The sequence below is a fragment of the Falco naumanni genome, chromosome 7 (assembly GCF_017639655.2).
Source record: "Falco naumanni isolate bFalNau1 chromosome 7, bFalNau1.pat, whole genome shotgun sequence".
Taxonomy (NCBI): Eukaryota; Metazoa; Chordata; class Aves; order Falconiformes; family Falconidae; genus Falco; species Falco naumanni.
Genome location: NC_054060.1, coordinates 14974580 through 14999971, shown reverse-complemented (window position 1 = coordinate 14999971; position 25392 = coordinate 14974580). Strand labels below are relative to the sequence as shown.

Below are 25392 nucleotides of genomic sequence, written 5' to 3'. Positions count from 1 at the left end.
TGGTGTTAATTGCTCTACATACATATTTTTTGTTCTACTATAACAAATGACTGTGTGTGGCACTGCTTTGTGCACCATTATACTATACCCTATACCCTCAGCTTTAAAACAGAGTACTTGCAGTTATGGAGTAAGTGACCCTAAAAAATTTCTTCTACATTTCTGAGTCCTGCAAGAGAACTTTTATATCGGCTCCAGACAAGGTGCGACAGGAAGAAAAGTTGCTGTGGTCAGCAGTGCAGCTCTGTATTTTAAAGGAATCTGATGATCCCAAAATCTTAAGATGTGAAAGGCATGTGCCTGCTATGTGGTAGGACTTCAGGACCTGAAGAGCAGCTCTGAAGGGACTACAATACAATTAAACATTTGAGACAGAACAGATTCCATTATTACTGAGGTCACTGTACTTGGTCCTCACTCTATACACACAGTATTGGTTTATATACACTGAATTTGGTCAAAAAGACCACAGATTAGGCAAAGAGAGGTAACAATCAGGGTCTGCATTTCTATTCCTAGGATACTGCTTGGTAAACCTGTATTCTTGAAGTACCAAAATAAAAACCGAGCATATTCCTGAGAAATGCCAAATACTCACCAACATGAACTAGGCAGGACTGATAATAGATCGGTATCTTGCAAGATAAAAGTCAGTTAAGCAAGATGCAAGCTGCTAAATGTCAGCTTTTAAACTCGTTAGCATTTACGTTTAACTGTTTCAGGGATGGAGGGGGGGGGCCATAAAAAAGAAAAATCAACAGAGCACACGTACTACTTAAAATCTCCACATGGTCCTTCGTGAGGTGAGGATAAAGTAATACCTATATTCTTTTAAAAATAACAAAAATAATAATCAAGTATAATGAAAGCACATCAAGAAACAAACTGTACAATTTCTGAACTGCACTGTTTATTTTGCTGCTTGAAACCTAAGTGACAGTATGCCACTATAATTATGGGGTTTCTTCTAAACCTTTACTACACTGCAGGTACAGAAATATACGGACACATTTTTGGAGAATTGACATTTTGCAAAATGCAGCAAACATTTCAATTTATACATGAGAAAAGGAAGTGTTCAAAAGGGTATGCATTTCAAGTTATTGCAGGTTATTTCTGTGAGAGAATTTCTGCAGGTAAAACATGTTTAAATTTAACCAACAGTAACGTGTCAGTGTATTTAAAATCATGACAAAAATCTTCTCTCTGGTCATTAACTGCCCTTTGACAAATTACTAGGATGTTGTATGTACAGGGCAAGATGTCAATACAGCATAAATCCCGTGGCATTTTGGTTTTCTTCTGGAGATTAAAGCTGTTTTTTTCTTGGGATAAATGCAGCAGCAAAACACAAACCAGCTGATCAAAAAAGCACTTCTGCCATAACTCCAATAATTTCAGGGCACACCAACTGACAGTAGTTTTGCCATTCCCAGTTCTTTTAAGGTTTACATCACTGCACTGTTGCCTTAAGTACGTTTGTAAAAGCTTGTTTTCTGTTAGGCCAGCTTGCTGACTACAGCCTGGTTGAGAGAATTTAGTTGGTTGGTCCATTTATCTAACGCAGTATACCGTGCACCACCCCTCTTCTGATGATCCAGTTCTAGGAGCTGGTTGACTTGATCAATTCGGCCATGTATAGTGCTAGAAGTAAATAAATAAATAACCATAAATTGCTAATGTAAATGGAAGTAGGAGCTGACAATAAATCAGAGGTAAAATAAGAGGTTGCCTTACACAATGGAGACACAAAGTCCATTTCAGAATTCAGCACTTACATAATATATTATCCTGGGTAGTACTACCTATTTAATTGTCATGATTGGAAATCAAATGAACTACTTCATTGGGCAATGCGTATTTTATCTTCCTAGCTATGCCCTACATATAAAGTCTGAAGCAATAAAAGGTAAACAGTTCTTGAAAGTCAAGGATTCATGAATAATGGAGATTTATGTAACAAGAAATTACAATATAAATCTCGGTATGAATTATATTTTCCTAGTAGATATAACAAGTTACCTTTATAAAAAAAGATTTTACAAATTGTAGGTAAGTTTTTCCAATCAAGGAGAGCAGACTACTAATTTGTCAACTTGAAAACGTACTTGAAAATATACATGGGTACAAGCAGAAATTACGAATAATATTAAATTTCATAATTTTATAATAATTCGAGTAGTTTATTATATAATTCAAAATTATAAACATGCCACTCAGTCTCTCTTGTATAATCTTCTTGGCTCACATCTCACAAATATACTTCATGGCTCATAAGCCAAGCAAATACAAAGACAGCAGCATTACCTTTCAGTTCTAGCATCAACCAGTATTGCAACAATGTACAAAAATGGTTTGTTGCTTCTTGTATACTTTGATTATTTTAAAGTAACCAAAAGATCAGTAATCAAGAATAAAGTACATACTTATCCAATATGCACTGCACAAGCAAGCTTTCCACATCAGCTACATCTATGTTTAACTCCTAAAAGAAAAAGAAAACTCATTATGCTGCTACACTGTTTTGCAATGTTAAATCCTTCCAATCTTTACTTTATGTACAGAATTTGTTTTCACTTCAAAAGTATCAAGTCAATAATGAACTCTCAAGCAAAAGAACTCCACCCAAAGCATGACCAATGATCACGAGATCAGTAATTTTTCAGAAAAGGTTGAAGAGGCTAAAGCAAAATTTTGGAAGCTCCAGAAATTAGTTGCTTTGCTGACTTACTGGGTGGGTGGGGGGGAAATCCAAACAAAAAATAACAAAAAACTCCCACAAAAATCCCCACCACCACAACCAAAAAAAACCCAACTTTAAAAAAACCCAACAAACCAACCACAACAAAAAAACCCAACCCAAAACCCAAAAAACAAACCAAAACAACACAAATCCCCAAGAAATAAAATAAGACAATAATTATCAGAAAAGAATGGGTCTGTACTCAAAATGATTTAGAGGACTAACTGCATCTTCTGGCTCAAGCAAGTTTTAAAAAAGTTAAGACTAACTTAAAAAAACCCCAAACAAACAGAGAATTCTAAAGAGAATTTAAGTGTAAAAATAAGCATCAGTACTTGATGATATATTTTGGAATGATGTGAATTTTTGCAAGGAAAAAAATCACAGACTCAAAGAAGATGAAAATAGTAATCTATTGTCACTGAGTTTTGACTTTGTTCTTTCCAGACTAGGGAATGAAATCAGTGATTCCAGTATAATAGTTGGTTTGTTCTATTACCACAGTTCTGTAACTCACACAACACAGACATTTGAAAATCTCTTCTGAACAAACGGAGTTCGTATTTGGATTCTTATGTTCATAAAATTTAGGCTCATAATTACATTTTGCGTTATAGAATTTTTTTTGTATTTCTCTTCAGAAAAGTGCTTTTCTACACCGAGTAGAATATGGTAATCAAATATTTTAGAAGTATATCATAGCACACATTATAAAAAGCATTAGGACATCACTTGAAATTTACATTTTCACACTGCAAAGCTGCCAGCAGTGCAGTGCATAGTACTGCTTTATGGTTTAGATTGTGTTTTAGATGTTCTATTTCTGGAAGCACTGTATTTATTTAAGAGCTTTTATTCACAATTAATCATTTACTTACGCAAACACAAGGCTCCACTGACACATACCTTAGAAATAAAAGGAATATGTATTCTTGTGTAAGGCTTAATTAATTTTATAAGCACTTGTGTTCTGATGTTTCGCAAAAGCTCTGTAAGAGAAGAAAAAATTTAATACTGTAATAACAACAGACTGAAATAAATATGCCATACAGCTCCATACAGCAAGATACCCTAAATACTATCATCTTTTTTCAGAGATGGGAAGAACAGCAAGATAAAGGTACCCTCTTTTTCCAGGGATCCAAGCAATATGTAACTCTGAAGATGGCCAGGTAAGAGTTAAAAACTCTTTAAACATGGACCAATGTATTCCCTGGTAAAAGCTTAAATTACTGAAACTAACTGGATAAATCATACGGATTACTGCACAGTATGTCTGCCCCTTTAATTTATGGCCAGAATGCTTGCCTTGTTCCGAAGGGAGAAAAGGCGTTCTTAAGGGTTTGAAACTTAAGTTTGCGTGCATTTACCTTCATGGGGAATATTCACATTTTCAGTTAAAAGATCAGGGCCTAGTAGTACAATTAAGATGAAGAATTGAAGAAGTACAAAACAGAGTCTGCATGAAGTGGCTGATTTTGCTTAGGTAAGATAGTGCAGCCATAGTTTTAGAAATTTTTACATTATTAAAAAAATTTGAATAAAATGAAAGCATAAATTACAATTGTAAAATGAACTGAAAAAGAGCGAGATCCATTTTTACCTAAATAGTTACACAAGGACTGTTTATATAATGAAAAATACTACCGAAGACCAGATTAGATATCTCAATAAAACTAAGGAGATTAAAATGAGGCAAGGTATGTAAACGTTATAACCACAAACATATTCTGTATCACCGCAGAGAGAAAAAAGATGAGACTGTCTTTTTCCCCTCTGGGTATCACTAGCAGACTATTATCATGTAAGGGGTGAAACTCAATTTCTCTTCAATCCTTTGATTCAACTGTCCTCTCCCTGTCTTGCTTTCCAGTTCTGTCATACTTTCTTCCTTAAGCATCCATCTCTCTAATCTTACAGAGTCTCCCTACAAGAATTTGAAGCTTACCAGCAGTCCACACGTAACAGCAGTAGAGGGGTTATATTTAGTTTCCCCTGCTGTTTGCCATGTTCTCTTTTACAAACAAGAAGTCTAAGAAAACCAGGTCTCTGGATTTAACTCTTTTCTTTCATGTAACTATCCAGCTAAATGACCTTGCAATGTCACAGTAAGCCCTATGCTTGATGAAAACAGTAGTTATCTGAAAAACTGGACACTATATTCAAGCAAAGAGACTTTTATATTCTCAGCTGTATGACAAATGAGGAGGCAACTTTATTTTGTCACGTTAATGGAATGGAAGGACATGTGTTAATGTGTTTTATTATAGGTGCTATAAATGCAAACATTGTTTTCAACAAATACATTAGAATTATGTATCTTGTTACATACTCTATAACTACTCATTTAGTAATGCAGCTTTCATTACATTGTCTACACAGTTTGTCTTTAATCTGAAGCAGAAAATTAACCTTATAAACTAGCAAACAAACAATTTTTATCAGGGTTGCCCTCATTTAATCCTTACAATGGAAAAATCCCCACCACTCAAAACATTCAGTGCCTAACATCACCATAGATATTATCTTAGAATATCTACTCTTGCTAGAACTTTCTCCATCATTCCTGCAATTCTTCAGAGTCATTCTACATGCCTGGATGCATGGTGGCCTTGACCAGCTTCTAAAGAACTTGGAAACAGTAAAGGGAATTGTCCACAATTAATTACAAAGAACTCCCATTCTACCAAGAAGAAAAATAAACTGGGGGGGGAGGTGGGGGGAAGCAGCTTACCAAGGTATGAAAGCAAGGATTAAAATAGCCTACAAAAATACCTTCAATGTGCTCCCTTATGAAGGGATCGTCCATGATGTTGCTGTGATTTGTTTTCAGAATCTTCTCAAATTCAGTGATGTCGTTATTCTGATAGGCACTTCAAAAAAATCAAGAGATTGAATTACTCTCTTTAAAAGTTAAACACACTCGTAAGACTGGTGTTCTAGATCATCTAAAAAAAACCCATATTAAGTGTTGGTGGCAAATAATTATATTCAGAACCTTTATAAGGAAGAACTATTTCAAGATAAGATGCAACTGAAATGACCCTTCTCCTACTTCAATTGAAGTAGCATTTACAAAAGTTTCGTATGAAGATTCAGTTATTCCGCAAGTGCACTCTTGTTTCAAAACTTCTGTACTTTAAGGAGGTATTCTTTAAAAAAATAGCTTGACCCTAAAAATAACCAATTTTGAAAAGTATCTTTACTTGAATTTTGGCTTCATGAAGCTATACTTCATGGAACAAATAAGAGCTAAAAAGAGTTTAGTGGGCTGCTGCTCTTTCTAGAAATGTCCATCTTTAGCTGAATTCTAAAAATGCTGGAAGATGGAAGAAATCCTGACTTTCAAGGCTAACCATCAGTAATTCTGGCATAATATTACTTTTTACATTTTTATTTATAGCTTATTTTTAGTATATATATCACTTAACTAGTCAATCTTGTTTTCTGAGAAAGGATTACAAAAATAAGGTGGGTTTAGACACCTATTGTTCAGTAGTGGCACCACAGCATCATTTAAAGGCAAGAGCTGTAACCACTGAAACAAGACCTTTTCCTTGAAATACAATGGTTATACAATTAAAATCTATCCTTTCTTACAGGACCAGTCAACTGTGATAGGGAATAGCTACTAACTAATCAAACTTACACAATAATTCAGTTATTATTAAGCTACAGACTATCAACACTTAACCTGAAAGACATAGTGTCCAACATATGCTTTCAACTTCTGTTTAATACTACATCAAACATTTTAAAAACATCTGTTTTTCCTTCATAGTCTCTGTATATTTTCAAATTGTTTTCAAACTGATAAAAAGAAAAAAAGCATCCTTTATTATCAGTAAAATAGGCAAGAAAAAGACCTGTAAGGTGGAACCTGAGGAGTTTGTAAATGGAGTTAAACGAGTGGAATGGACTGTATCACATGAAACCAGTAAATTTTACTTCATAATTAAAAGGAATTTCAGGTAAGTATATTTTATGGTTTATTCCAGAAGTGTCTCTTTATCACAAGTAAAACATTCAAGATCCCAATATAGAGTATAGGAAGAATTAAAAACATATTTGTAATCTTTGGAATTGATTTAATCTTCTGCATATTTCTTGTCTACACTGCTTTAATTGCATTATTGATTTTAAAGAAGCAGTTATACTCAAATGTCAAGATAAAATATATAAATTAAGAATATGAATAAAATCAGATTGGGTAAGGCCATCTGGAGTCCCTTCTGCCTCAAATTCACATGAAACTATGACAGTGAAGTAGAAAAGGCATGTCTAAAGTAGAATTATTGGAAACAGTCCCTTAATAACTGCCAAATAATTTTTTCATCGTTACGTCAATAATGGGTGAATGTCCTTGCTTTCAGAAACAATTTGCATGCATACAATGGTACAGTACTGTATCAGTATCAGAGCATGGTTTGTTCCAACATGAGATCAATTGTGTATTTCCAAATGTGAACAGGCATTACTTCTTACGTAATGAAAAGGTGGGAAAAGTTTTCTAACCCACCATTCTTTTCTTTTACTTTATAAAGACAGGATACAGTGATTGGAACAGATTAGCTTCAAAGCACAGTATACAAAAACTGCCTCAGTTCAATTTATTTTGCTTGATGATTTTAATACACTGAAAGTTCTCACATCACAGCTGCCTCTAAGAGGTAACAAGGCCTTCTTTTGATTTTCACATGTTTGAAGGATAGATCACTTGAGATTTCAGTTTCATATTCCTAAATTATGAAACTCCTTTAGTAATCATGACATCCATGCATCCAGTTATTCTGTTGGCTTTGGTATGAGACGACAGTCATCTCAGTTTCTCATATATAATCAGCCAAACCCTAAAGACCAGTTGCAGTAGAAGGTGGGACAACTTTATTTAATGGAAAAAATGAGGGTTTTGCCATTGCCTAAGAAACTCAGCATAGCAGAAGATAACAGCATGTTTCTGTACCCCTACCTGGTATAGTACAGATACTCTGGTATGTCATAGTAAGTTTTTCTTGAGAAAAACTGTTAAAAAATATATGCCCAATATTTATGAAATAACTTTGTTAGCTGTGCGCAGAAAAGCCATCTCCAAAAATATTCCATTTCAGGTTTGGAAACTACATCATTTTCGGTTTTTGTTCTCCAGAAAAATTAAAATCTTACCTTACTAAATTCGTCATTGCTAGAATCTCTGGATCATTTTTGTATGGTTTAGCCTACACAGAACAGAAAGCACAATATGCATGTTTAGATTTTAAATATTTTTTTCCATCTTCATCTTTTGGGTAAATTCCCTATCAATTCAGAAAAGGGTTGGAAAAAACGGAAGAAAAAAATTATACCTCCTGAGAGTCAAATGGATTTATTCCAGATTTCATAAGCATGTTTGCTAGGACCAAGTATTTTAAGCAAGTGGTTCTTCTGGGGCTCCCTGATTCATCATAATTCTTGAACGCTTCAAAAAAATCAGTATGTGCCTTTTCAAACTCTCCTTCTCTTAAGTGCATTTTGCCTCCACATTCTGAAAAAAAAACCACAGATGAAGAGAAAAGGAACACTGCGTGCTTGTTGCTGACTACAATAATTGTACTCAGAAGTTCCAAGCTATTTCTAAATAGATTACTGAAATATTTTCAGGAGTCTTTTCATTCTCTAAAATAGCTAGAAAAAAAAGCATTAGGGCCTTCACATACAGCACTGCCATTTGAATAAACCCTATTTCAAAGAAGAAAAAACAAAACCCAACCCACACAATAAATCTAAAAGAACACTAATCTTCACAGCCAATCATTATTTTAACCTTATGTTAAAATACTGTAAAAACTGACATGGAATTTATCTCCATTTCAAAGGCAAGAGACTCCCTATATTTATGGAATTTTCCCCAATCTGTTGAGCAGAACCACACAGAAAAACTGAGAAACACTGCAGATCTCCTTTTACTTCTGAAGTACCCCACTGCTGCCCGATTGTCTGTGCAAGTGCCTACCCCACACCCAGGGGAAGAGGGGAGGTATTCTGGAGAAAGTGTTTTTCAAGATACACAGCATGTTTCCACTATAATTCATCATTACAGATAATAAACAGTGTTTTCAAAACACATCTTAAAGCCCTTTGGTTCCTGATGAATTTTCAAGAGGTGACACATCGAGCACAAATTCACAGAAGGGGATTACAGAATAGCAGTCCCTTCCAGCCTTTTTGTCCTTTGCAAATGCCTTTGTATTTATCCTTTGTTGCCTGCCATGGTGTCAAACAGCTCAAGTCTTCCTCTTGTTCTTCTGTTGCTTCTCTCCTACACTATATTTAGCCAACAGTCCTGCCCTTCTGAGCAGTGCATCTGGTACTTAGGCACCAGAACAGCAGAGCTGAAGTCCTACAGGCGGCAAACATTAAATAATGAGACAGTAGCCACTGCATTTGTATATGGTTTGCCTGCCTCTGAATTCTACAGGATCCTCTCTCTTTATACTTGGAACTGGAAAAAACATTATCAGTTTTTCATAAAACTAATCTATGCAAAGAAGTTAAATGAAAAATTCAAGATTAACTTGCCTCTGATAACTCCCATGATCAGTGGATGAGGAATGGCTGACTTGATGTGCAATGACTGTTCATATAGTGCTTTAAGTTTTTTGTTATTTTTCTGTGCTGTATACATTTGAATTTCCAAAGCATAGATTTCCAATAGTTGAGTACCTTTTTTTAGATCATCTTCCCCATCATCAGTCTAGGATAGATTAAGTAATAAATACTGTGAAATTTTAAGAAAACAGTGATTTCAGTTTTACACTAGTAAAAAACTGATTACCTAATACTCTCAATAATTTCCTGTCAGAAATTAGGATATTTCTAAAACTTTAAAATCCTGATATAACTATTAGCACAAAACATACCAGTTCTCACAAGATCTTACCACAGGCCAAGTTCTGAAGCAATTTATTAACAAAAGTATTTTTGTTTAATTGATTTCCTCAGAACTTTTACCGTTTACTCTTCAACTTTCCTTAAACCACACTCTCAGTATATAATGCAATGTATATGCATATGTATATGCAGTATATGTATATCAGTATATGCAATGACTGACACACATACAAATATATAATACATATGATTTCTGCTGCCTATAACAAGCAGCAGGCTGCATGGCTAATTTTTTTTTTCCTTCCAAATGCAAAATTAACAGCAGTATTTTCAGTCTTGAGTAAAGCTCAATTGGAATCTTCACTATATTTTAAAATAAATGTCTATGCATTATTTATTATTCACATGTGCTTCTCATCCTTGCAGCTGACTACAAGGAAACTTAATCAGCAGTTGGGAATAATTTTTAAAAAAATCATCTTTAAGCAAGGAATAAAACACTTAGCATTTTTTGTTCATGTTATCAAACAGGTAACAAATTAAAGCAGGCTCTGTACCAAAGCTCAGTAGCATGCCTCAAAGACCAATAACAGAAACAAATGTAAACAATAAAATAAATGTTTACTAAGCTACAGTGATTTAGAATATAAAGGTACCTGGCACGACTGATGCAGCTGACGCAAAATCTTTTGTAGCTTTCCATATTCTTCTCGTTCTAAATATAATTTGCCAAGCTGTAATAAAAAAAAAAAAGTTGAAGTACTAAAGTCTATTCAGATTTTACAATTATAATTTGTAAGAGTTAGCTGAAGGTGTCACAAACAAGAGCAAAGAACAGTAAGTTATATATTTTACCTTTGTGTTTGTCTTAAACCACAATCTATCATTCTTAGCATCTTTCAGAGCTTCAAGTGTTGTTTCATAGAATTCCTGAAGCAAATCCATCTGACATAAAAAATCAGAATTCTATAATTGTAAACAGCAAATTTGTACCTGTTAATAAAGTCAATCTGAACAAGCTAAAAGTGCATGCTTGAACTTCAAAATAAGAAAAGTATCTGCATTATACTGAATGTCTGCTTTTAAATTGTAAAGAGCTTCTGAAGTAACAAAAGTAAGTACACTTGCTGTTCTGATAGAAATAGATACAATTAAAAAGTCTTCACATTTTAAGATTTGCAACTATCAATCATGCTAGTGAAAAATGCCACCTTATACAAGCCCATCTTATATAACCAAGTAATAAAATTCTTATGTTGTGTAAAAAAAAGACAGAACACAGGCAACATTGTTCCTACTTAAAAGGAGAAAAACAAAAATTATCTACATATCAAAAAAGATTTACAAAGAGAGAAATGGTGAAAAGGAAAAGATGCTTTCTCCTTTCTCTACTACCAATGTTGCATGAAAGAAACCTCTTGAGCACATCAAACTGTTTCTTTGCATAAAACCTGAAAATACAACATCCAAAATGGAAATCAAAGTGCTGACTGTGACCTTTTAACACAGGTCCTACAGACAATGCATTACTATTGTTTATGGCCATTGTTCTTTCGTGGATAACAGATCCGTGGCTATACATCAAGTTAAGATATCCAGATTGTCTCTCCAGGTCTGGTTCCGCTGTATTTAGCCCAAACACAATGACCTCTGCCAACAAGGTATAGTACAAGACAATCCTTTAGACTATCATTCAACTATTACACTTTCATTGTCCGTAAGTGGCAGGACAGGAAGGACTGTGATAATGACAGAGGCGTCATCATGAAAGACCAGTGACTCTATATATGCAGGAATTACTTCAGTTGGTTTCTACTCTCTGTAAAGCTTCTACAACACAAAAGAAAAGTTGGGCTGTGTATCTATGAACATGCGCCTAGCTTGCACAGTACACTCAAAACTAGGCAGTACTTAACACCAAAACTTCATTGCAATGTTTTTCAAAGGCTTCCTTCTCCCCTCAAAGTAAAAAAAATAATAGTATTGTTTAATTACAAATTGTGTTTGAGAAGGCAGTTATAGTGTGTAGCTACTATGCTAAAAAAAAAAAAGTTTTTATTGTTCTTATTAGAATAGCAATCCCAGGTAAATGTTGCCAAAAAAAGATAGACAAATTTATGAAGTTATCTGTGTTGACAGAATCCATTAAATTTGGGAAATATATTTTAACATATGACAGCAATTCATGCTGCAAATGTTCCCCATTAAGATTAAAAAACCCAAAACCAAACCACCATACACAAAAAACTCCATTGTTAAAAATGCCAGGAGGAAATCCATGAAAATGAAAGACCCAAAGATCTAACCTGCTTGGAAGTAGAGATATAATCAAGAATAGAATTGATGGATTTTTCAGAGTAATTCCTCGTAACTGCACTCCGTATGTAGGTCAATAGCTGTTTATATCTGTTCATCATTTCAGGAAAGTTAGTCTACAAGAAAAAGAAAATTACATTATAATTTTTGTCTTAATCATTAAAAACTGAATTATGTCTTGCAAATACAGATACAGAAAGGAAAGCATAACGGAAAGCCTATGCAGTAGTGGTTGCTATTAGGAACTTTTACATCACCACTTTATACACAAGCAGCAGAATCAGTAATAACTTCAGCAAGACTGCATGGATTAGACATCTAAAATATTTATCTCAACAAAGAAAACAGAGTTGGCTATACAACTATTTGGAATGGTTGTGTATGTAGCATATAAAATTTTCACTGATTTGTTCTGGTGAAGTACACACAGAAGTGTTACTGGTTTCAATGGTATGATACCTCAGAATAGCAAGGACTGAACCTCAAACTTTCAGAGAGTATCAGCTGACTACAGCTGCTATTTTGCATCCATTTTGCCTTTGACTTACACCACAATTTCCCTGCCATGTCTGTAGTAGCCATTAAAGGCTGCAAGACATGAATTCTGGCAGATTTAGTTGTCATAGCCATAAATTAAAATAATAACTTAAGACCTCTGGATCAAACACAAATTTATGCCATTTACTCTCAAGTGATAGCTGTAATTCCTACCAATTTAAAGTTTATTTTAATCATCTGTTTCAGAGCTTTGAATCCCCATTCTCCTTTTTCACCTTCGAGCTCCAAAACCTGAAACAAAACAATTTTAAAGACAAATTTATAAAAGCTTTATTCAAACCTATATTGATTTGCATCTTATTTAAAATGTACATAACCCATACATGCCTTTTCCCACCACTCTGTTCCTTTCAAAGTAGTGTTTGACTCTGCCCTGTTCTTCAGTTTTGCTCTTCCCTGATACTATTGAGAAAGTTAGTGAGGGATATGTATCTTACTTAGTTTTCACAACTTAGCTGATGTAGGGAGGGTGAATTGTTATTTATACGTTTTGTTGTTGTAACACCAGACACTAAAATTTAACGTTACTCCATAAATACATACACACAAAAAAGTTGTAACACCCCCTGCAAAACTGACTCAACCCGCCCCTTGACTAAATTAGTCAAAAATTTGCACTTCTGAACTACTATAGTTCCTTCATGTATCAGAAAGGCTTCTAGGCTTTAACATAACATAGTTAATGGATTTTTTTGTAAGCAAAAATTTTAGAGGTTTTTTTGTCATGTATATAATAACGTTATACGCTATAAATAAGCCAAGAGAGGCAAAAACCTATTTTTTCTTTAAAAAGTTACATCTGGCATATTGCTTTCTGGCGGCAGTGTGCAAACACTAAAAATTTATAACTGACACGAAGGAAAGAAACTGTGTCACTAAGTAATTACATGTTTAAAGCTTTGGAATCAGATAGCAAACCAAATATAATACATTACATAAGGCACTGGGGAAACACCGTTTCATTTTAAAAAACCCGAATGGATCTGGCTTCTATAGTTAACACATGAAAACACACTTAGCATAGTTTAACTTGGTAAATCCTGAAGATTAAAAACTCAGTTCTGTGATAAAAATATGACTCTTCCATGTCCTATTTATGCCCCCCAAGAATGATCCTGGAAGGCAGTCAGCCAGGAGTCTACATTGTCCAATGATAAACTTAGCACATTAGTAAGTTAAAATATAAACATTATTCTTAAAATTCCAGAAACTAACTCAAATGGTAAGCAAGTATTTTAAAATGTGAATTAATATGAAAATAACAGATAGAACATAAAGACAGAAAACCTTCTGAAAACTGCTTAATGCTGCTTTGGGATCATCTTCCTTCAAAGCTTTGGAATTGTAGTATTGATTTTCCAGATCCACATTTGGTTCAGAATTGCTGTCCTCAGAATATTCCTACATTTTCAGGAAAAGAGAAAAAAACAAATAAAAAACAGAGAAAAAAGAAAGGTTCAGAACTTCTAATACTCTGCTCAAAATTAGTAAAATATAGTAAAACATACTGTTCAAACTGACATGGAATGCTTATATATTAAAAGAAAATCTTCAGATTTCAAGCATGTAGCAGGTATGGACTCTTAGGATGATTTCATCTCTCCTCCATTACTAGGCCAGCCTCACCACCCACCAACACTTGCCTGTCAACAGATTTCTTTCTGGACTAATGAACTCGTAGCTCTACCAACTTTGCCTTTATGACAAGTACAGACTGTATTATTAAAATTCTGCCAAGTTTGGTGTTTAAGGACAGATGGCTAATAGCATATGTCATTTTGGGGGGAGAGCGAACATGCTGGCCACCAGTCTTCTAAAAGGCGCTCTATTATATGACCTTTGCTATCCACAGAAAAGACTGGCTGAGCTGCCACACAAGTAGTGATTCAGCAATGGAGGACATAAAATGCTTCCATGAATCTCTCTCTAAACTGCCTTTTTATGTCATAATGATTCATACTTGTCTAAGGAAATAAAAAAAAAGAATAATGATGATAACAACAGCTGCTTCTGTGCTGAGAAGCAGGAGACAATTGAGAAAATGCTAAAGATACTGCCAAAGAGGGTGGGGTGGGGCATAGACACCATAGTTTAATCAAATAATTACCCATCATGTACACTAGCGCCAAACAAATTAAAGAATTTACTTCTACTAATTATTACTTCATGTTGTGGTTTAACCCCAGCCGGTAACCAAGCACCACACAGCTGCTTGCTCTCACACACACACACACACACACCCCCACACCCCGAGGGGTGGCAAGGAGAATCGGGAAAGGGATGTAACACTCGAGGGTTGAGAGAAGAACAATTTAATAATTTAAACAGAATTAAAAAAGGTAAGAACAACAATAACAACAACAACAACAGTTATAATGAAAAGTTGGGGAAAAAGGATAAAATCCAAAGGAAAAGGGAGAAAGGAAAACAAAGGATGCACAGTACAACTGCTCACCACCCGCTGACCCATGCCCAGCCAGCCCCCGAGAAATGACTACCCCCCCAGCTGACCCTCCAAGTTTATATACCAAGCGTGACATCCCATGGTATGGAATACCTCCCTGGCTGGTTCAGGTCAGCTGACCTGGTCGTGTCCCTTCCCAGTCTCTTGTGCCTCTCCAGCCCTCTGGCTGGCAAAGCCCAAGAAACCAAAAAATCCTCAAACATTACCTTGCAGCAACTACAAACATCAGTGTGTTATCAACATTGTTCTCACACCATAACCAACACACAGCACTGCACTAGCTACTAAGAAGAAAGTTAACTCCATCCCAGCCACCAGGACAATTCATTAAAAAAAAACAAAACAAACAAACAAACAAACAAAAGTACTCCAAGGCTTTTTCTGATGAAAAAACCCTTAAGTAATTTATCTTCTTTTGCTGAAGGACAATGTTACATGCCTGAATTACAAAACACTAACAAAGCTCAAATAAACCTCAAATGAAGTTGTTACACAAGTTAAAAATATTTCACATCTGCATATTCAAGACAACTTTTCTCAACAGAGCGCTTAGCTATTAGGAGATCAACTGCTTAATAGAAACTGTTTAAATCTCCAAGTTATTGTCATCAGAGTAACCTTCCCCTGTAACAATATAAAGAATGCATAGTCAGGTGCCCTTCGTTAAGTTGGAATTTCTTCTTTTACTGTACTACTTCATCAGGCATATTGATTCCTTTGTTCATTCATATATTGCTAATATTAATGGACTCCTTCAAAACCATGGGAAGGAATGAAAAAAAGATGAGGCAAGACAGAAGTTTTAAATTAGCCGTCTCTTCCCTACAGTGCAAGCACATCTTTCAAAGTTTAAGTTTTCTGAAGTTCTAATGGAAAAATTATGGGAGATAACAGTTGGCCCAATTTCATTAAACATGGTCCTTGAGGTATTTTTCAACCTGCTTCTATTTGTTACAGGTAGGCAAGATGCTCATGTACGTATTGATTTATATTCACATGAAGTATTAGTACTTTAGTCCATTAGAATGAATGGACTTAAAAGCTTACCGAATTCCACAAACCTTTTTTTCTGAATTCTAAGAGAACTAAAAAACTTAATACTGAAAACTGCAAAGAACACAGGAAGGAAGTGTCTTGTTTCATTGGGGTGACTTTCATTTTGGTTAGCTTTGTTTCGTCAGTTCTTTACCCTATTGATCCAACATTGATGGTGCAGCTACAAGAACACATAAATGTCAATAGCTATAAGTGTACCAGGCACCCTATGACGATATACACTGCCAAAGCTTAAACAGCATGTAAGATACTTGTAATCAGCTGATGTTTATACTAAACTTGAACAATGGGGAATATTTTTGGCAGAAGTATCTATTTGTACACAAATAAAAGTAAACTAAATTAATTCCTTTTAGGAAGCAATGTGCTCTGTTAGCCTGAAGCCAGAAACATCTAAATGTTCACCTTAACTCTGGCAGTGATTCTGAATGTGGACTCATATAGGAAGCCTTTTTTCAGATAATTTTTCTCAATGCTAGCTAAATATCCCATAAAGCTATTTTTGTAATAATATTAATACATAACAAGGAGTAAGTTTAATGTCCAGAGATAATTTTTTTCTAATGGAAATACTCTGAAATGCATCAAAGGTAGTCGGTTTATGTTCTCACAGCTTTATTTTTCCTTCACTCTATGCCTCTTTGCCTCTCATCAAATTTAGGATGCTGACATGGACTCAAAGCTCTAAGGGAGATAGGGCTTTCCTACTTCCAGGAAATGCTATGTAAGGTGCTTGCTTTAAGACATATTTAGACTTAATGGCTGTGAAGAAAACTTTAAAGCCATGAACCAAGTATGAGATGATGCCATGAATCTCTAGACAATTAAAAATAAAACCCAGCCATGCAGATACTGCATCTTAATTTGCATCAATGCCCAATTATGCCAGTGCTGAACAGTTCAGAAGAACCAGCACTCTACCTTCTTTTGATGCAGAAATGGCTTAGTGCTGTATGATATCAATGTGAGAACATTTCGCTTTTTTCAAAAGCAAAAGGAAAGAAGGAAGAAAAGTGTGAAGCTGTATCCTCAAAGTTCAAAACAAGAAAAAGATGCATTTCCTTCCCAGTACTGAAAAGTTCTTTTAACAATAAATTCAGACACCAAACGCCTAACCTTTCCTCACCCTCATTTTCAATACTCCTGCTTCCTGTCAGAACAACTTCCCCAACTCAACTCTTCCAGGTAGAAAGTTTGTTGCATCAAACAATGCAATACCAAACCAAAAATGTATGAAAATTAAGTAGAATATCAGGTTTACAAAAAGGATTTCTACTTAACTCTCAAAATCTCTTCTATACCATCTAGAACTAGTATTCTGCATAATAAAGAACATTCTTAATTATAACTTCAAGATACAAAAGCACCTGTGTGATATACTTTAGCCCCAGCGGATGTAAAAAAAAGTAACAGGCTTAAAAAACTGACAGAAGTCAGCATACGCAGAACTGATCTTTGAAACCCATTTGGTTCTCCCTTCCTGAGAGGATCAAAACAAACAAGTGGGTTTTTTTATTATTACTCATGAAATCAGAAAGCCCTGATACAGCTTTTAAAAAAATGTAGTTTTAAAAAAGTTAAGACATTATTTAAGCATTGCTTCATTGAAAATCTGCATGTTCTAAATGTAGTCAGTTATAAACAATCCAATCCCATCACATCACTTTTTGGAGGAAGAAAAATTATCACACTAGCTCAATTGTAATGGAGATAGAACCTCTGATGTAGCTTACTCTGCCTGGAACATAGTTCTTTCAAATAATTTTAATGAAAGTTACATTAGTATCAAGGAACCAATTTAATTTACAAGTCTTGTATTAAGTTTTCAGAAATTTAATTTCACCTAGTACTAAAAAGCTTTAAAACATTAAGCCTCAGCTTCTAAAACTAACACATATAGAAGACAATTCACCCCCGTCAGCTTTATTCATCCTTTTTAGGGCATGGAGCCATTTGCAGTTTCTCCAGCAGCAAAGGCAGGTTAAAAGCATCCAGCACTCCCCGACCCCTTGCTCATTTCTGGTCCTAGGATTCCCCTTCCCCTTCCCTGCAGCAATTCAACATTTTATGCTGTACGAGTCCTTGATGACGGCTGATCCTGCTTGGGTTGAGAGAACAGACGCGCCAGTGCTTACACAGATGCAGTCCTGAGACTGGTGAGCTATGGCAGAGGAGCAGGTGACATGGAGGGTAAGAAAACCAGCTGTGGTTTCAGAAAACTGTAGCCGAGGCCTTAGCCAATGTGGTCTCCAGAGATTATATAGGGCTCTTGAAGCATGACACCTCTCCTCACAGACAGAATAGGGTACATGAACTTGGAAACCATAACACTGTATCGGTGACATTTAGGAGTAGACTTGTGGTATTCTAGCAGATTGGAGTGGCACGTTAACCTGGTACAGTTAAACATGTACAAACCCAAAGACATATTTTGTGAAAATGCCCATTGTTTAGTTACTAATTTTTTTGCCTCCTCTCTTGCCTAAAGCACTTCCCTAACCTCTACATTGGAAGTGGAGTGATAATCCAGAAAAAACCAAACTTCTGCTTCTCTGTGTATCATTCACTATCTGTATAGCAGCCAAACTCCTACTTTGCCAACCTTTTAAAAAAAATAAAATAAAAGAGAAAGTAACCATTCAGAAGATAACTTTCCAGACAGAAGACACAACACAGAGTTCTATTTCTGTAGAAACCTATCCTTCAGGGACATTATTAACAATACTTATTACTGTCAATTTTCAATTGCTGGTAATTTTACCAAATTTCAACCATGCGACTGACTGAAAACATGCTTTTTTTGAGAAGTGCAGTTGTTTCTGAGAGTAAGTCTGGTACAAAGTTGATGTTACTTCAGCTAACTGTGTTTCATAACCATGGCATTTAGGAGGTCTGCTAACTCTAGGATTTGGAGCGAAGACCTGATATTTTGCAAGAGAACTAGTGATGTGGGTTTGAGGGGGGGAGTGGTTGGTTTGTTTGGGTTTTTTTTAAAAAACAACACAAAAATGCCCAAATGAGGCCAACTGGAAAAAAAAATAATTCCTCATGGTATTAATACAGTAGCTTGCCAGCTAGATTTGTTGAACATTTCATCCACAATGAACATGCACTATTTTGCACTGGCCACAAGTGACCAACTGAACACCATCCCAGCACTAAGTACAACTTTATCTGCATTTGCTCTTCCTGGACCACTGGCCCCCAGGCAGCAGGACAAAAGCCAAGTAACAGTTTCTATGTGCATTTGCCACCGGTATCCAGGCACATGAATATAAAGAAAGCAATCAGGCTGGAATGCAAAAGAGTAAAGAGGAAAGGAACAGAGACAAACCGTGAGACTAGAAACAGTGAGTGTGCTTCATCTAAGAAGTCTGCAACCCCTCAACCATGCATTGGGAGTCCTGGGTTTCTTTTTCATATTCCAGGTGTCTCTGCTTTTCTGCTCCTATTCACTAACTCTGCAAGTCATCTTGTGTCTGCTGGCTCACACCAGGGCTGACACCAGGAATAAGTCTGTGAAGCCAGCAATTTGCAATGGGGTCAGCACAGTTCTGTGGAAAGACAGGGCTCTGCCTTTATTTTTTTTTTTTTTAAGCAGAAGTTGGAAGATGCACAGAAATGAGACAGGAGACTGCAGAAAGAAAAAAATAGTATTATGACATGTAAAGAGGGTGGAAGCGTCTTTTCTTTCACCCTCTGTCACACAGCTCTCCTATAGTTAGGTGCGTCCTTTTCTAAAAGTCCAGGTTTTAGCACGACTTTAGATTTAATTTACTTCTGTTTAATACTCAACTGTGTATCAGATCCTGGGGAGCTCAGCTCTGAACGGAGTGCTAAATAACTCTCCCAAACCACTCCCCCCCCCCCCCCAACAAACAACCAGAACTTACTGACACTTGGTCAGATGGAAAGAATTTACTAATCATTCTCATGCTTTTTGCTCCAGTATTTCCTTCCGAGACATTATGGTAATGAGAAAAATAAGCCCCAAATATATTAATTCTGTGTTTAAAGATGAGTCTGAAGAGAACGCATAAAATAAAATATCAGGTCACACACTGAATCAATATAAAATAGTAATTAATTCAGAGAATAGTATATGCTATGTCCTCTGTGAAGCTCATGATTTTTTTTAATCACATACTAAAGTAATTAAACATAGAAAAGAAACAGAAAAGGGTAAAGTGGATCCACTTGATTTGCTATCTGCCTAGTTCTGAATGCTTGTTTTTGCAGCATTATCACTTTCTTGTTTGCGATATGCATGTAGTTTTTAAAACTACAGCAATACTGAAACATAAAGAATTGGGAAGAAGTACAAGTATCTGCATGAAATTTCAACTATCTATTAAAAAACCATCAATATAAGGTAGGGGGAAATTCCCTGTCTATTGATGAGACTGCTTAACAAGCTTGGGAACATACAGAAGTTCCTTCTGAAATGGACTATATTTCTCCCTGTTGGAAAGAAATAAGCGAATAAATTCGTGTTTACGAAGCTGCCATTCTGAGAGCTTGAAATAAAATGTAAGACTGTATTTCCTAGTTATCAACACAGCCCAAAAAGGGAAATCCTCAGTAATCTGAAAGCATGCTTTCCATATTTGAGCCATGTCAACCCCCATGAACCTGTAGCCATCTCCCCAAGGTGCAACCTGCTGGCTGTTTACTGGAAGCGCACACAGCTCTTCTACTGAAGTCACTGAAATAATACAATTCCATAACATAAAAGGACAAGTTGCTCAGCGAACAGGTTTGACTATCCTTCCCCCAGATTAATTTTAAAGTTGAACTTCAGAACTCAAAAAAAGATGTGTCATTAAGAATACCAGTGACAAACTCATTAAAACAAACAAACAAACAAACAAAAATAATCAAGTAGCTGTATTACAACTGTCAATATGTTGTCATTGTACAATGAAAAGAATCAATTTCTGAGGAAAGGCTGAGTTTAGTCTCCAAGTAAATTTTAAATGTAGCTGTTTGTCTGAGACTGAAAACAAAAAAGTTCACAATGGTCCTTCCCTCTTTCTGCTTCTCCACCCTCAAGCTGAAACGGAGTAAACAGAACCTGGACTGACAACACGTAAGGCACCTAACAGCACCAAACTAGAAATTAAAATTGAGTGGTTTTCATAATGACCAGTAAACATTATTCTGTTCACTGAAGCATAGAGTGGAATAATTCATGTTATAATCAAGGCTGTCACTGTACATTACTAGCAAATTGTGCATCCAGGTTCATCCACCCGCGAATATAAATGGAATTTTTTCCTCCCATCCAGACCTCCAACAGATACAAGTTAACTTCTATAGAAGCAGCCAAGGTCATTTACATGCAAAAGCTTGACTTTTAACCCAATGAAAACCTAAGCAGAAACAGTCGCTATGATCAGTAAAGTGGGTAGTCTTCAGTTGTTTACAGTGTAGTAATTACTCTAATTATACAAAAATGCATGATGAAGCTGGGAAAGAGCTAGGCCTACAGACTATCTGTTCACATTTCAGTTCAAGTGCAAACATTTGCATCCTTTAAGGAAATTTAACTGGCTGGTTCTACACAGTCAGCAGGTCAAGAGCACATTTAAAGAGGAACAGCCATAATCACTTCTAATAAAAGCTGACAAAATGAACACTTTTTTGGGAGCCTTCTTTGCACTACTATTTTTAGGCTAGTAGCGACCCTGGCAGACCTGAATCTAGTTTTATCATACTGTATTTTGACAAAACAGCTATTTATTCTTTCATTAACTCTTTCTGTAATTACCGCCTCTCCTCCTATTCCTTAAAAAAAAAAAAAAAAAAAATCACCAACACTCTCACGTACTCTTTTGTTTCCAATACTGTACTTACCTGAGTATTTTGTCTTATACTCTTTTTTTGTTTGTTTCAAATCCTTCTGCGGCAGCCTTTACACTGAACTTGAGAACCATGCATCTCCTTCTAGTCTTAGTTTAACTAGATTTATATCAAAATGAAAGGAAGAAACCAGGCCCTGTCTTCAGTGCTCTTAACTATTTTCCAAAACAATTTCGCAGAACACTGCAATTACAGTTTCAAACACATTTGAGAACAACATTCAGTCATGGTTTGTCAGTCCAAGAATGTCTAACTAGTCTAGCTGGAATATTTTTATTCTGAAATTCTGGGTTGTTTTTTCTCCCATCAGTTAGAAATCCGAATTAAATTTTCAAAAATCTGTTTTATTTAAGGATACTTAAGTATTATTTGGTGCTTTAACATAGGATTTACATACAGAAGATAAAAAAAATAACATGCTCCTAACTATTACAAGGAGTATTTTTAAGTTTGGGAAAGGTCTGGGCTAGTAGTAATTAACGATGATGAAAACGTGCCAGGAAGTAACTACTGTCAGGGGCTGAAGTTTGCCACAAGCAAGAAGTTTCAGCAAGGCCTTTCTAATGAGGAAGAAAGTACTTCACAGGAAAAAGTGTCACACCAGAAATTATTCTTGGTGAACACTGACATAACACACAGTGAGCTCCGAGCTGCACTCTTACTCAAATTTATATGCAGACAGCTGCATTTAAAGATTGAAAAAACCACAGTTCCAATGGTTTCTCCGCATGCCCAGTTCTCATGTTATGGATATTGAAGATGAATTCTGCTGTGTTTAGTATTCCATTGTTTGTATCACATGGAAAAATAAACACAGTATTTTAAATCAGGACATGGATTTCAGTGTTAATGAATGGAAATTGATTCTCGAATAAACTGGACCAACAAAATATTTTAATAGTCTCAGTGTATTGCCTTCAGAAACCTTGTTTGCAGAAGATTGTGAATTCATTCATGGACCTAAGTGGAACAGTAATGGTTCTTGGAATACTGACACAAGCAGCTCATGTAAGATGGCAACACATGTCATAACGTGCTTTTACGTGAATTTAAAAAAACTCAAAACCAAAACTCAGATGGTTTTATTCTATATCCAATGTCACACAGCTTATTCTGAGCAGCTCATAAACGAATCTGTCCAGAAACTATTTCAGATAAAATCAGAGAAGTCTCTTGCATGAATTCATAAGTAGCAATGATTATCAAGTAATCTGTTAGAAAGCAAGTCTTCCACAAGCATCTGGGGTTCTTCAGTGAAACTGCAGTACTGTAAATACAGGTTTAGCTGAAATGAATGAAATACTCAAGCCTCAACCATACACAGCTTTTTTTAAAAACGCCTCTGATCTAAAAACCTATGCAAAGTTCAGAAAAGCAAAAAACCAACCAATCAAGCTTCAAGCCCCAGTATAAGACAATGGCAATAGAATTACAACTAATCAGACAGCACAGAAAACATTTTTTGTTTCAAATATGACAGCTATTTGGTTTACTAACATAGCACAAGATGGTTTTACTCACTGTAAAAATTTTGTTTTTAATAATCTAAAGCAGACTCGTTACAGTAAAACACTTCAATTACATTCCCAACTACCCCCCCGATAAACTGATCTGTTGCTAACTGCAAGCAGCATTTTCTTAACTGCAAAAGCTTAGAACAAAACCTGATGTCAAAATGCAGCTCGATATAACAGCACAACCCCCAAACTCCGCAATTAAGCGGGGGAGGGGGGAAGCTCACCAAGACTATGAAGAAAAAAAGTTAAAAATGAGTATACCCTCGACACGTTGCATCAGAAACCGGCTGTGGGGCCATTTCTTCTCTTCCCCCTTCTCTTCCCCCCACTTTTCCCTCAGTTTGACGCTCACGCAAGCACAAGACTGACATGTACCCCCGGGGACCTCCCGCTGCCGCGGGTGGCGAGGAGGGCAGGCAACTTCACGACTTTATTTCGTGCCCGACACTGGGGTCAGAGGAGGAGGAGGAGGGCGGGCGGGGGACAGCGCACCGGAGCCCTCCCTTCCCCCTGACCCCCGCGGAAGGCGAACGGGGGCGCAGGCCCGAGGGGGCCAGCCCGGGGCCTAGCTAACCGCCCGGGGCCGAAGCTGGCCCGTTTTCTCCGCGGGGAAGTGGCGGGGCCTGCTCCGAAACCAGCACCCGCCCCTCGCGGCCGCTGCCACCACCCCTCCCGGCCGAGAGGGAACTCAGCCTGTCACCGCTCCCTGACGGGGCAGCGCCCGCCGGGGCGGCGGCCCCGGCCCCCAGCGGCACCGCTCCCGCGAAGCCCCCGCGCCGCCGCCCCCCCCCTCCCCCCGCGCCCTACCAGGTCGTAGTCCTCTTCATCATCGCACATGAAATCATCCTCCATGTCAGACATCTTGGCCGGAGGACGGGCGGGGGGGAGGGGAAGGGGGCCGGCGGAGGGAGGAGGCAGCGAGGACGGCCCCTTCTCCCACAACGCCGCGCGGCGCTGCCCAATGTGGCTCCGCTTCGCCCGGAACCCGCTGCCGCCCGCCCCCGGCCCGGGCCACACGGAGCCCAATCAGTGCTGCACCACCGCCCGTTTCCTCTCCCCGCTAGCAACCGGCCCTAGCAACCGCCGCCGCGCTGCCTCGGCCCCTGGCGCCGGAGGGGCCTCCCCGGGCCACACCGCGGTGGCGCCGGGGCTGGTCGCCGTGTAGCCGGCTGTGAGCGCTGCGAGCCCGACTCCCGCGGGCTGGAGCTGCGAGCCTTGCGGCCGCGCCTCTCTGCATGACAAATTCAAAAACCTCGGCCGCTCGCCGATCCTGGCAGTGTCGCCCAGCCCTCAGTGCAGATTATTTGCCTCACTCGGTGCTGCTGAACGGTTTACGTGCACTCTGTTTTACCTCAAAGACATAACGCTGTAGCAGCAGTTTTAAAAGGCCTAAACTGTAAAAACCACGGGCTTTGCAAAACGTTGGCTTTCTGAAGATATTTACACACTAATTTCTGCTGCCGTCTTTGCCTGAGTGAGGCAAAATCCCTGGACAGGCAAGTTTTGCCTCTCCACAAGGCCTGTACTTCTCACAAACTCCCAGGCACCTTCGCAGGATTTATTGGGTCTCCAGATTTGTCTGTTGTTGGTCATTTTATGTTGTTACAGTTTCTGAAGGGTTGTCGCCCCACCCATCGCCATTGCTAAGTGTTTTAAAAACCGTGCTTCTATTTTGCCATTCATACTGATGGGGAGAAAGAAGTTTTACCTCAGAAAGACATGTAAAGCCACAATGAAATTTCCATTTACTATGCTTCTCGAAGTGCAGGCACTTAAAGATTCATGAGTGGAATATTAGGGGCTTTAAGATACCAACACAGACAGTAACCATGAGCGGGTGAGCTTGTAAACACATTCCAAAAGCTCAGCTCCTCTTAAGTGAGTGCAGCCATTCCTCTTGAGGGGTAAACAGGACCTGCGAGACTGCTTGTTTGAGCCAAGCTGGCAGAACTACACACCAGAAAAAATACAAGGGGTAAAAAAAATAATGCTGTAGGGGCTTGTATTGC

At 37.3% G+C, this 25392-nt stretch overlaps 1 protein-coding gene across 3 annotated transcripts; it reads right to left on the bottom strand.

The window, feature by feature from the left end:
• Positions 1–888: 888 nt before the first annotated feature.
• On the bottom strand, positions 889–24372 carry COPS2 (COP9 signalosome subunit 2). Of its 3 annotated transcripts, none has more exons than XM_040600934.1 (13): positions 24191–24372; positions 13772–13885; positions 12638–12715; positions 11917–12042; positions 10466–10555; positions 10267–10344; positions 9299–9473; positions 8086–8264; positions 7907–7959; positions 5519–5616; positions 3650–3732; positions 2427–2485; positions 889–1644 (listed from the first exon to the last, which is right to left on the bottom strand). In XM_040600934.1, the coding sequence occupies exons 1-13, from the start codon at positions 24242–24244 to the stop codon at positions 1500–1502; spliced, it is 1332 nt and encodes a 443-aa protein (XP_040456868.1). In that variant the 5' UTR covers positions 24245–24372; the 3' UTR covers positions 889–1499. The 3 variants fall into 3 exon arrangements, with proteins under 3 accessions (XP_040456868.1, XP_040456866.1, XP_040456869.1); XM_040600932.1 differs by having other exon boundaries at positions 10466–10576; positions 24191–24301; XM_040600935.1 differs by lacking the exon at positions 10466–10555 and having other exon boundaries at positions 24191–24301.
• Between the last annotated feature and the right edge of the window lie 1020 nt (positions 24373–25392).

What these genes read in the sequence shown, in the direction of transcription:
- COPS2 (XM_040600932.1), bottom strand. Translation starts at nt 24,244, where the DNA reads ATGTCTGACATGGAGGATGATTTCATGTGCGATGATGAAGAGGACTAC. An exon ending in AGCTGCATCAGTCGTGCCAG is followed by an intron (nt 9,474 to 10,266) that starts GTACCTTTATAT and finishes AATCTATCCTAG; the next exon opens with ACTGATGATGGGGAAGATGA. An exon ending in GATCATGGGAGTTATCAGAG is followed by an intron (nt 8,265 to 9,298) that starts GCAAGTTAATCT and finishes TTTTTTTTTCAG; the next exon opens with AATGTGGAGGCAAAATGCAC.